Below are 13,619 nucleotides of genomic sequence, written 5' to 3'. Positions count from 1 at the left end.
GGGGAAGAAGAAAAGGACGTATGACTAAGAAAATAAGCAGAGAAAGGCGGAAGACGGAAATAGTTGTTGTGAAGGGAAACACGACTTACGAGTTTGTGTTTAAAAAGGAAAATGAAACCAATATTTGCAAGGGAACATTAACCAAGTTTCGGGCATATGCTCTCATTTGTGGTGCCCCCTAAAAACATAAAAATCCCGATGGTAAAAAATGATAAAGAAAGCATGAAAAAAAACGAAATCTAATGAAAAACTATACGCTAAAAACTGGAAAAGAAAATTAAGTTAAAGGAGGTGATTAAGAAATGAATAAACGATGAAAACAAATGCAAGACAGAGAACGAGATGAAAATTACAACATAATGATAGTGACTTAAAACACACACACACACACACACACACACACACACACACACACACACACACACACACATTTAACAAGCAAGCAAGCAAGCACTGAAAATAGCGACGGCATCATGTGTTTGCTTGAACCAGGAAGGGGAGCAGGAGGAGGAGGAGGAGGAAGAAGAGGAGGAGGAAGAGTGGAGGGATGTGACAGGGCTAAATGTTAAGTGAAAATAAAGGGGAAACGAGAGAGAGAGAGAGAGAGAGAGAGAGAGAGAGAGAGAGAGAGAGAGAGAGAGAGAGAGAGAGAGAGAGAGAATCACACCGCGCATGCAGACTCAATGACCCATGCTGTTTATCATCTCCCTAAACCTAAGTGAAAGGACACCATGCAGCCGCCAAGACGATATAGAGATACCTTCCCGAATATCAAGCTGGAGAAGGACTGAGTTAGCAGGTCCAGCTTTGTCAGTATGAAGGACCAAAAGCAAGTGATTCAATAACAGCCATAGAGTTGATAGTTTATATATGGAACAAGAATAATAAAATGCAGAGATAATTGACGGGCAGATCAGGACACTTAATGAGGACTTAATGAGGGTTAATGAGGACAGAGCAGGTAGAGCAATGACGGTGGTATTGTTGATGCGAGTTGGTAAGTACTTCTGGCACGGCATGTCGGGGGTAGTTGTCGGTCACGTGTTTAATTAATTTTATATCTATTTTTTATATTTCACTTTATTCGAAACAGCTGTAATGGAATGCAAGAATTTATCGAAAGGGTTAATGAGTGAAACGCACGTGATTTGGTTGACTTGGCAGAGAGAGAGAGAGAGAGAGAGAGAGAGACGAGGTGTGCACGGAACGAGGGTGAAGCCGAAACAGGGTGAAGCAGATGTTTCAGTGTGTCGAGTCGAAGGAGGTGGTACTTATGGGATATAGGAAAAGCAGTGTGTGTGTGTATGTGTGTGTGTGTGTGTGTGTGTGACCTACATGTATTTACTTAATTGTGATATACAGGAAATGAGCTGTTCTCGTGGGGTCCTTTCTCGAAATCTCAATCCTCTGTGTGTGTGTGTGTGTGTGTGTGTGTGTGTGTGTGTGTGTGAACTCTTTCTCAAGGACACTGGTGTAAACTGTACTTTCTTTTTTATTGGTTTTACTCTGAGGGTCTGAAGAGATTATGTTATTCTCTCTCTCTCTCTCTCTCTCTCTCTCTCTCTCTCTCTCTCTCTCTCTCTCTCACACACACACACACACACACACACACACACACACACAGTTCGTACAAACCAAGTAACTATAAATAGTGATGAGTGCAATGACTATGCTGTATAGAAGTTAATCTGTATTGTTATTTTGCTTCCTTTGCATTATATATTAAAAAAAAAAGAATGCAACAGGGCCGTCTACCCATAAAACAAGAAGAAAAAAGATGGAAGGATGCATGGTCAGTTATTGCGACTACCAGAAAAAAAACAGAAGGAAAGAAATAAAGAAAAAAAAACGAGTCAGCATGATCACAGAGGAGTATTAAGACCCCTCTCCTTCCGATAGTGACCTCTCTCTTAGCAACTCTTCCATACTTATTTTTATTGGAGTAGTGATTAGCGGGCCATTATCATTTTTTTGGGGGGGGGACCCTTAAACTGCTTCCTTTGCTGTAGTTGTGTTGAGTGCATTTTTCAGTGGCGCCAGATTGAGACCTTCACTCGTATGTTGGCACCAATCTTGGGCACCGCGCCACACCCCACCACCATGCACCCCACCACCACGCCTCGTCTGACCACACCGCGCCGCACCGAGGGTGACTGACACTCGGCCGGGGCATGACAGCGAGATGGATCACCACTCTTTGATACGGATGCCGGCGGGGGATGAATGTGACAGAAAAGAATCGTGCTCTGTCTCCTAATGGCTTTTAAGGTTATGGCTGTCAAAAATGTTCCATCCTGTCTCCTGTACTCAAGCTGATGTTAGGGGCTCACGTAACAGGATCAACGCACTTCTTTTTTGCGTAATACTAAAGGTTAAACACTTCAATTCTGTTTATTTTTATTGTATGATTGGAGCAAAGTATTGACTCACAGAAATATTACAGGGTATGAGGAAAATAATGGCGAGAATGAAGTGTATTTATTTATTTTTTTTTTTTTTTACGTGCCAGCCTATAGCGCCGTTAGGCTTTCTTGAGGGGCGTGGATGGTAGTCGGTCCCAGCCCGTCATGGCGCAGGCAAGTGTTTTATAGTGGCGCCATCTTGTCTTGGTATATGGTAGAAGAAAAATATGAAAGGGAGATAGAGTAAGAGAAAGAAGAAAAAGAAAAAATATATAAAAATGGGGGTAGAGTAAAAGAAAGAAGATAAAAGAAGAAAAAAGAAAAAAGAAAAATATAAAAAGCGAGGTAATGAGCAAAAAAAAGAAAACGAAAAGAAAAAAAAGAAAAGTAGATGATGATGATGATGATGATGGAGGAAGAGAACTTAATCCCGCGTTCTTCATTGCTATTTGATAAACGAGTAAAAAATAAAAGCAAAACATGAAAAAAAGCGTGTTCATGAGCTGTTGTACGCTCCAGATAAATTGAGCACCATTCTAACGTGTCTCATCAGGTTACTTTGCACTCATTAAGTAATTATGCAAATCCTGGCAACACTGACAGCTGCGTGACGCGCCGAGCACCGCTATGCTTCACTGCTTCACGAGACTGGGTTATTAACGGGCGGTTCACACGGGAAGCTTCGACTCAGCTCTCGCGTCTCAAAGTCAAACTACTCTTCTACTTCACGTTAGATTTAATCATATGGGTTATCAAGCATATTAGATGTATGTTTTTTGCGCTACACCTAAACTACATCTAACACTAATATAAACTTGCGTAAAACTAACGAACCAATACTAAACAGTCATAGTGTAGAACTGTAGATCAAAGCTTAGTCACATTTATTTTTTCCATATAAAACTAAACAAACTATAATAAAACTAAACACGTACTAAAACTAGACATTCATAAATAGTGTTGATCTTAACAAGCCTATTCACGTTTGTCCTTTCCATAATATCAAAGTACACCTACGCATTATCAAGCACATTAGACCTACGCATTATCAAGCACATTAGTTCACATTCACTAAACCATCAATTAAGTCATACAGTTTAGATCATAAGCCTAATCACGTTCATCTTTTCCACAGTTCCAAAGCCATTTTAACACAAACTCAAATACTTTAGACCACAACAACCCTACCTAACCACCTTAAACTTCTCCCTGATGCCGTACTATATTCGTCTACCGCACCAAACAGTAGCCTAGAACAAGAAACACCACAAGTAACTTAATGTATAGTCACCTAATCACTGCTATTCGTTCCTTTCCCACTGCCAACTTCTCGCACGATCCCGACACCCCCTTCACCGAGGCCTTTCTTGTGCTCCGTCTCCTTTGTTTCCCAGCCCGCCATTACGTTTGGTCATGGTACATTTTCCCTTATTTTTCCCTTCAACCTACCCAGCCCTTCCCCTTTTTTTCCCTCCTTCCTGTTTCCTCTCGCCCTTCTTACCTCTCTCTCTCTCTCTCTCTCTCTCTCTCTCTCTCTCTCTCTCTCTCTCTCTCACACACACACACACACAAACTGCCCCGTCTTTCATTTCCCTGCCTCCTAACCCCCTCCCCGTCCCCCCCTCACACACACCTGCACCGCCCTACCTCCTAACCCCCTCCCCGTCCCCCCTCACACACACCTGCACCGCCCTACCTCCTAACCCCCTCCCCGTCCCCCCCTCACACACACCTGCACCGCTCTACCTCCTAACCCCCTCCCCGTCCCCCCCTCACGCACACCTGCACCAACCTGCCTCGTCCCTCCCTGACCACCCCACACCGCCCTCCACTTCGCATAATGCCGCAGTTTGACTTGCTAAGAGGAGACTCGGCCCACTAAATCCCTTCTTCACTTCGCTAACACTACGCTCTTTTTTTCTTTTATCTTTTTCCTTAGTGAGTGTTAAGTGTTAAGGCGAGTCTCTTCCCTCCAACCACAACTACCACCTTCACTACCAGCTACCACCACCAACTGACTTAACTACCATCACTATCATAATCCTCACTTACCACCATCGTTAGCCTCCATGATCTCCACCACCCATATTTCTTTCATTTTCAATCAGGACACCTCTCCTCCCGAAATTAACCCCTGTTTCGGCCACCTCCTTGGATTCTTTTTAGGAGCAGCGAGTAGCGGTCTTTTTTTATTATTGTTTCCTTTTTTTGTGCCCTTGAGCTGTCTCCTTTATTGTAAAAAAAATCATTTGTTTCAGCCATCATTTTCTTTCACCCAGTGCCATCAACGATCACTTACACACACACACACACACACACACAGACCACTTCAGCTCCCCCTCAGTCAGTGGGGAAACGTTACAGCAATACAATTACCAACAGTTCTTCCTTCCCCTTCCCCTCTCCCCTGTCCGCAGCCCCTCCGCATCTCTCCCTGTACACATTCGTCCTTCATCGCGAGGTGGTGAGACGCGTGTCCTGCAAAGGCTGTAATGTCACCTCCTCCTCTATCCCTGTTACCGATTATGCCCCGATCTTGCAATATTGTAACTGTAAACTGGTTCTCGACTGGGTGTTTTTTTTCTGCTACTTGGTCAATGATTTTTTTTCTTCCGACGTGGATGTACAGCAGAGTACTTAGATGCACACCCAGTTTATTCTCTCTTGATTTCTTCTTCTCCTCCCTTCACTCCTTTCTCAGATCTTTCAACCCTCCCTCTTTCTCCCTCCCTTCCTAAACCTCTCACAATGACCGCAGAAGGGTACCTGCTCTTAAGCCACTTCTACGGTATCTTCTAGATCTTGGGTGATATTATTTTCCCCCTGAGTCTGAATTTTATTTATACATCTGCCCGGAATGATTATAACTTATGACAATGAAAGTGTGCGCTGGAGACAGTCACCCGAATTCACGGGAAGCAAGAATGTCTGAAGAAAAAAATAAACGAATAACTTGAAGAAATAAAAGGAAATAAAAAAAACACATGGAGAGTGCTGAATAATCTTGCAAAAAGAAGTGTACTCGTGTGTGAAAAAAGAATCAAGAGAAGGATACCAAGGGAGGGCCGTGCAGAGGGGCGGCTGAGGGCAGTACTCACAGGATGGTGGTCTTGGTGGGCACGGGCGGTATCCTCTTGAGGCCCAGGAACATGCAGCGGACCGTGGTGCGGAAACAGAGGCATTTGGAGGGGCACCTGACCGTGGTGGCATCAGCTCCTCCCGCCGCCGCCGCCACCACTATCACCAATGCCAGGGCCGCCCGCAGGACACTCACTCCCCGGCGTGCCCTCCGCTCACTCCCTCGGCCACACATCGTCCTCGAGTGACAGATACAAGCGCGACAGTTAGCGTTGATATCCTCGGTCAGTCTTCGCTACACACACAAGCACACAAGCATCATGCCGCTACACGCAACATCACTGTTTAGTTCCTTTTCCTTTCAGGGCACTAACGTGACACTACCAAGTCGTCTGGCCTCGGATCAGCTGGAGTGATGCGGCTGAGAGACGATGGGCGAGGGCAGGCGAGGCGCAGCGTGGCGGCGCGCGGCAGCAGGCACGAGTGGCGTGTCGACGCTATACCTGCTGCGCTCACACTGACTGCTGTGCTCTGCGGCCAGAGTGGCTGGCTGGCAGCAGCGCGGTGCCCCGGCCCACCATTCCTCTCCCTGCTTCGTGTCTACTTGCATCTCACATACCCCTCTGACGTCCGTTCTTCCGCCCACCTCTACCTTCCTCCGTTATGCTTATGTTCCCCATCTAACCTTATCCAGCTCCGCCTCTCTGCCTGCCTCCTTCATCCACACTTCCCTTGTTTTCGCCTTCCTCTCGCCTGAGGAAGTGTTGCCAAACCATCAGCCCTCAAATTTTACTCCATTTTTGTCATTTTTAGTTATGATGCAATTGACATTGTCCCTCCCAGCACCAAAATGAATGTCTCCCCTCACCGTCATCACTTTCACTACCGCTACCACTGAGAGTCTGCGACCACCTTCACCATCACCATACAATACCATCACTTTTTTCCTCACCGGAACTGAAAACTCGCGCCCACCGTATACCAGGAAAATCAACTTAAATATCATAGCAGCTAATGCCACGACGACCCGCTCACAGCTCAGTAGCTCTGCACCCTCGCGCCATAGGCCTACAGATTAAAGCCGTTGCTTCCATATCCACAGTGCTTCCACCGTCGCTCCATCTACTAGCGCAATAACTCATTTACGCAAAACACATTCGTCATCCAAGCCTCGACATCTTCCACATTAGACCCAGCGCCACTAACCTCCACGCCACAACTCCTTACCACCTTCCACAGCTCTTCTATGATCATAACAACAACTTCAACAATAAAACTAATTCGGTCGACACTTCCAAGTCCCCCAAAGCACCCTCAGCGCCAAGCCACTCGACCTTAAAACAGGTAAAACTCTGCAAGCTACATTTTAGCATTACAACACAGCACCTCAGCCCTCCACCAACACCTCCTCTCAGCTATTCCTTACAGTATCAGCCTCACTCCGGTAATTTCAATAGGAATAAAACGCCAACTTCATATTTTTGTTACACGAGCCTTCCCATCCCGTCCCCTCCCCACCACAAGTCTGAGGGGCATATTCTTAAACACGTCGGCGCCCAAAGAAAAATAAATAGGCTTTCATGGGAGTTTTGAGCATTTCCAGGGGTAGTTTTATGGACCATCTGGAAGTTTAGTAATTCTTTTGTCCCATGAACCTACAAAAACACTCATTAGACCGCGATTGATCTCCTTTTTGGCTTTTGGAAAGTGTTGATGTGAGAAGCAGAAGCGTCTGGCATACCTACCTCTGTACCCCTCCCTGTTACCTTCTGTACCACTGCATCTTGATATCATACAGCCTCCACGGACCCTCTCCCATCATCAAGAGAGAGAGAGAGGGAGAGAGAGAGAGAGAGAGAGTCTTATCAATTATACATAAGTTTACTTCTGGTTGCAGCAAGGTACAGTCAACAAGGCTCCACCCTCACTATGCACAAGACAGCCTTATACACACAGCGCTCTATTCAATATAATAATAATATTCATTAGTCGAACACCTTGTCTGTCTCCTGCAAAAATAGTAAGCTCGCACGCACCGCTGGCTATCGCAGGCTATTTCTGGCTAGGAATAAGGAAGACAATTTTATCGCATAAGCTTCCTCACTCGCAGCATTGCAACGCAGCTCTCCTCCAACCCTCCTTCCACAGCCCTCTTGGCACCACAAAGCGTATTCTGCCACGCCGCATCAACAAATTTGACCCTGAAAACACTTACAGGCCATTCATAACAGCCTCAGGACTTCATCGACAAACTGCACTGTACTGTGATATTCATCTTGAAAAAGGTTATTCATTGCACTGCCTTCGCACCCCACTGCTGCTCCCCACACCCACACAGCCTCCACATCCTCCCTCCACCAACTACTAATCGACTGCATCTACATCACAGCGCCTTATTTTAGCACCACACAAACTCCACATCCCCGCCGCCACCAGCCACTGGTCTGAGTTCCTTCCCAACACCCTCTGGCCAGCACTGGATACGCTTCCTTAAGTGGAGTCTCTCTCCTTGAGGGAAGCAGTCATGGTTAGTGTCCATTGTGTTGTTGTCCGTGACTTTACTGAATGAGGAAAAGGAATGTCAAGAATAATTGCAGAGCAAAATTTTAACTTGGGGCTGATTCAGCTTGCATTCGCATTTTATACTTAGCTTGTTCCTGACTTCTGCCTCTGCCTCCTGTGTGTGTTTCGACACTGGCACAGGAGGATGTCATGATTTATTTTTATTCTAGAAATAAGAGAAAGAAAACGAAGGTACCTTGCTGAAAGCTCTCTAAAAAGCTAGATATACCTCTTCTACTACTACTACTACTACTACTACTGCTACTATTACTACTACTACTACTTCTACTACTACTACTGCTACTACTACTACTGCTACTACTACTACTACTACTGCTACTACTACTGCTACTATTGATATCATATACATTAATTTACTTCTACCACCACCACCAAGACCACCACCACTACTACTACTACTTCTACTACTACTACTACCACTACTCCTACGACCACAACTACTACTACTACCTCCCCTCCCCAGCGGCTGCCGTCACGTCCACCTCTCACGCTCTTCTACACCTGGGCAGCCGTCCTGACTCTGCTGGTGGTGCACCTCTGGAGGGACCCCCAGCCCCCCGCCGCCCCGCCCCGCGCCACACGTACCTGCCGTGAGTCCTGACAACACTACCCATTCCTGTTACCCGGGCCTGTACCCCTTCCCCTCTCTCATATCCTGCCATACACAATTGTCGTTTGATTTATAAGTAGGTCTACCAATGTACTATATAGCTATTGCTGTTTCATATGGTAGTTAGCAAATACTGAACATGAAAAAGAATCGTCCGAAATATATAACTGTTCTCCGAAAAGCCGAAAACACGGGCATAAGTTTTCAGTTTACTTGGCACTAAGTACAGCGCACCGCCTTTTCCGACCCTTCCAGTAACCTGCTTCCGCAATCTGCTGCGCCACCCGGTGAAGTGGAACGACAAGCGACTCCTGAAACACCTCAGGAACAGTCTGGAGCCTCCCTCGTCCTTTCTCCCTCTTGGCAGCGGCCCTTCCCCCGCCCAACCACCCTGGGCTGGCGAGGTCTCCTACAACTCTACCGAAAAAATCATTCGGAAATTGTTTGGTGAAATGGTAGTGTTTAATGAATCACTAAGGCTTGCAACATACTCTCTATCTATTCATTTATCTATCAATATTTCTTTTGCACCGGCCTCCTGCCTCCTCTAACGTGTGGTGGTGTGTGTGGCCGCAGCCCGGGGGCGGCGTGTTCGTGGAGGTGGGGGCGCAGGATGGCCTGTGGCTCAGCAACACCTGGTGGCTGGAGGCAGAGCGGGGCTGGCGGGGGCTGCTGATCGAGGCTGATCCACAAAACTACCTCAACTTACGGATGGCACCGAGAAACTCCACAACCCTGGCGGCCTGCGTCACCGCCTCGCTGCTCACCAAGCAGGTACAGTGCACTCACGCCATGAATACATGCCGCACGCATCATCGCTTCAGCTTCCTTCTCCTCCTCCTTCTCCTTCTTTTCCTCCTTCTGCACCCTTCTCCTCCCTTCCTCCTTCTCATCCACATCTTCCCCCTACACCACTGAGTGCCGGGGATCGAAGCCGGGCCTTCTGAGGAGAAGTCAGGGCAGCATACCAAGTGAACCACCGATGAGCTAAAAAAAATCACCGTGCAAGGAGCCACTTCTGCGGCAGTACTCGTATACCTGACGCTCCAGCCCGCACTGTGGAGCACTGTGAGCGGGGTCACCTTTACCTTCATGTCCACGGCGGGGGCTGGGGCTTCAGGCACAAGGTAAGTGCCCCCTGGCGCGGTGACCTTTTAAGTAATCGGTGGCTCAGTTGATATGCTGCCCTGATTTCTCCCTTCTACTCAGAAGACCCGGGTTTGACCCCCGGCACTCAGTGGTGTTGCGTAAGGGATATTTTCACTGCGTTATTGCAGTTTCTCTGACATTCCCATCTTCATCCTCTCCCGTCTACATCATTGTTTCAGGAGGAGATGGTGAGAGGAATCAACACAGGGAACGTAAATAAAGAGGCTCGTAGACTACAACAAGGACACACCCAACTCAAAACGTTTGCCACAGGCATAGTAAGTAAGAGGTGTGTGTGTGTGTGTGTGTGTTTGTGTGTGTGTGTGTGTGTGTGTGTGTGTGTGTGTGTGTGCCGTCAACAGAGGTAAAATGGCAGCCATTCAAAATACTCAAATCTCAACATCTCACGAGCCCCGCCTCTTCGTCACGATCTGCCAGCTAGGGATCGTATACGTTATATTTAAGCTTTTGGTAAAACACTGAGTGAAAACTGATGCAGTAAAAGTAAGTACGTTACAACGTAAATGTGTAATAGTTAAAAGAAAATCAGTAATTTCCGAAAACTTGCGTAAAACCTCATAGTGGCGGGGAGGGGGCTAAGGGGTGTGATGGCGGTGGTGAGGCTCAGGCGTCTCCTCGCCTCATTGCTGCTCCCCCCCACCAGGACCTGTACGCCGGGGAGACCTTCACCACCACCTGCTACTCGATCTTCTCCGTCCTCGCCGCCGCTGGACTCCGGGAGGTATGTGTGTGTGTGTGTGTGGGGGGGGGGGGGTAGGTGTGTATCTCACGTGCGAAGGGTACCTCACACACAGCAAATAACAACTGATATCTGCCAATGCCGACTAGTGTGATGGCGAGATTTGAGCATCTCGAATACCACCAACTTTTGTTTTTGATAAGTTTGTCATTTCTGCCGCGTCAGCCATTACTATAATAGTGTGCTCCATCCTGCTCCGGATAATGCGCCCCTCCGTAATAGTTCTGTTTCCGAAGAGAATTTACAGTGATTTTGGTTATCCTCTTTTCATCTACAGTCAAGGACTGTTTCTTTCAGACTTTGAGTGATGGAATATTTCGTTAATTTCCACCTTGTCAAGATTTTCTTCATTGCTTTGGGTGCTGACTGCGAATTCGGGTTTTATTTATGCAATTTCATTACTTTTTATTGGGTGGCCTTTTTACCAAGTTATATTTCTCTCTTCTCAAGTTGATCTTGAATTCTCCTCTAACCACTCTGTGGTCGCTGCCAACATTCATTTTGTTGAGACCTTGTTTTCCCATTATGTCCCGCCGGTTGGTGCGGATACGGTCAGTCTTTTGTTACTTCAGAAGATTTGCGTGTTCAGTTGCGGTACACATTTCTTGTTAGGGTATGTGTGTATTATCATCAAGGAATTATTTCCAGAAATTTACAAAGAAATGTTCTCTGTCATTTCGAGGATGCCCCATGAAATTCCTCCTGAGATTTTCCCTTACCTGAATTAAATTAGAATCGTAAATAATCACATCATAAAGGGAAGGCGGTGGCTGAGTGGCTAGCGTATCGGAGTCCAGGAGGACGCGGGCTCGAATCCTGCCCACCGCCACAGCTGGGATTTTTCAATAACGCCGAGTGGTCTAAGACTACCCACATGTTGTCCTAAAGAACACTTATCAAAGGGCACTCTAGATTCTCTCTCTAAACAGAGGCTCAAAAATGAGCTCCGGGGGGTCAGTATGAGCCAAGCAATATGGCGGCACTATAAACACTTGCCTGCGCCATAACAGGCTGGTTTCGAACATCAGTCCCCACTAAAAATGACTACCGGCGCCATAGGTCGAAACGTAAAAAAAAGAACCCTTCTTCATAGGTGATAAGACATGATAAAATTTGTTAACATCTATTAATAGATGTTGGTTCATGCACTTGAATTATCTTCAGTTTGTTTCGGTTTAGTTAATTATTACCGATGTCACGCGTTCTTTTATTCCAAAGTGTTCGTTCGACTAAGTTCCTTTCTAGACTTTTGTGAATGAATAATTCTACTTCGTGTTCCTGCTTGCCATCCTCGTGCTCGCCTCTCCAGTGAAATGCAAGGTCGGTCTTAAGTACACTGTGTTCCTCAGCAAGCCCTCGCACCTCCCTAAGTCCAGAAACAGATTTAAAGAACAAGAATCACTTCACGTCATTCCCTCACCAAACACAGATTGACTTGCTGACATTCGATGTGACGGGAGGAGGATTCACTCTGGTGGACGAGTTTCTAACGACCAACAAACTGCTCGGAGATAAGTTTCGAGTCGAGGTGAGTAAAAGCAATTCTACAAGGACCTGTATATTGTTCTTTTTTAAATATGTACATCGATTTTTTTTATAAAGGTGGTAGATTGCATGCATCAAATGAGGTGATCTTAAAAACAGACGAACATCACTAGTGTATGAGCATGGGTAAACACAACCGTCTATCCTTCTCTGGTGGCTCTGGACGACTTTCATCATCACTGAAAATAAGACATAGCCGATTGCTATATGATTGGTATATGATAGGAGAGAAAAGTTTTCATTTATTACCATGATTGTTACGAGTTCTCAGTCTGTTGTTTCTTTATACACATTGCAGAATATCTTGTACCAGGACAACGACCTGGCACAGCTTTTCAGCCTTGAAAGCGTCAAGGACGACTTCAAGAAGTATGGCTACAGCATTTTGCAGCTCAGCCCGGGGCACTACCTATTGAATGGGGGCTCCACCGAGGTGGTCGTCGCGTACAACTGACGGAACTTTGCTGATGGTGGTGGTGGTAGTGATTTGATAGACCAAAAGAAATGCAAAGACCTTTCTGTCGTGATTTAGGATAAGAGTATGCTCTGTTTACATGCATTACCGGCCCCCTCCTACATCGAGTGCACATCGAAGGCCACTGCCACGCCTTCACTCTGCTCCAGGCTGCACGGGGCTGGTGGACGATGGGAAGCTTTAAATGGTATTGGCGAGGATGCTGGGCTGGCGTCGACGAGACATTTAAAAAAATAACCCGGAACGTTACAGTCAATCACAGCCCAAAATCGTAAACTTAATCTGACTATACGCTGACCCGTCAACATTTGGTGATGTTAAATATTTACATATATTAAGTTATTAACTTTTTATCTCACACTCACAAAATTTACTAGCTTACGAATGTATTTTACCTTTTCACAAGTATATTTTATGTTTAACAAATTTTGCTTTAGATATAATTCACTGCAACTCGTTGCCCTTCTATTTGACTATCACACACCATCGCCACAAAACCAAAAAGTTCACCTTATCTTCAACAAGAAAACTTTCTAAGTATACAGGATTCTTTACTTGAATACTGAATGATTTTTCTATTGGGTCACTAAAAAGAGCGTCTCCCAATGCAGCTACTGCAGAAAATGTTGAGTCTGCTGAACCTTTGAAAAGTGTCGAAGTTAAAAGACTAATACTTATCAAAGTAGCTACAGAATTGTCAACTGATTATGATATACCTCAACACTGAAATAAATTGAGTAATACAATGCAAATTAGTTTAAAACTATACCAAAACAAAATCCATAAAGTTTGCTATGACTGGACAGGGGATATGGAGGCAAGATCATGTTGGCCCCATCGTGACTGCATGGTGTGTGGTGCAACTGCTGCAAAACTCCCCTTGAATTCACTTCGATGAAATGTTTTTCATGTCTGTCAAGAGTAAATGGAGAAAACATGAATTGACAAACTCAGGTAAATCTTTCCTTTGTTGAAACAAAGGAAAAAGAGAAAAAGAGAAAAAGAGAAAAAGAGAAA

The 13,619-nt window shown here is 45.7% G+C and overlaps 1 protein-coding gene across 2 annotated transcripts; it reads left to right on the top strand.

Annotated features, from left to right (window-relative positions):
* Positions 1-6,457: 6,457 nt before the first annotated feature.
* LOC127009242 (uncharacterized) lies at positions 6,458-13,517 on the top strand. 2 transcript variants are annotated; one of them, XM_050882115.1, is made up of 9 exons: positions 6,458-6,824; positions 7,629-8,007; positions 8,527-8,653; positions 8,929-9,128; positions 9,250-9,447; positions 10,002-10,100; positions 10,487-10,564; positions 12,012-12,110; positions 12,426-13,517. In XM_050882115.1, exons 2-9 carry the CDS (start codon positions 8,005-8,007, stop codon positions 12,579-12,581), a joined length of 960 nt encoding a protein of 319 aa, XP_050738072.1. In that variant the 5' UTR covers positions 6,458-6,824; positions 7,629-8,004; the 3' UTR covers positions 12,582-13,517. The 2 variants fall into 2 exon arrangements, with proteins under 2 accessions (XP_050738072.1, XP_050738073.1); XM_050882116.1 differs by lacking the exon at positions 6,458-6,824 and having other exon boundaries at positions 6,846-8,007.
* The last annotated feature ends 102 nt before the right edge of the window (positions 13,518-13,619 follow it).

This window comes from Eriocheir sinensis, chromosome 40, assembly GCF_024679095.1.
Source record: "Eriocheir sinensis breed Jianghai 21 chromosome 40, ASM2467909v1, whole genome shotgun sequence".
NCBI classification, from domain to species: domain Eukaryota; kingdom Metazoa; phylum Arthropoda; class Malacostraca; order Decapoda; family Varunidae; genus Eriocheir; species Eriocheir sinensis.
The sequence above is the reverse complement of the archived record's forward strand: the minus strand, read 5'-3'. Positions and strand labels throughout refer to the sequence as shown.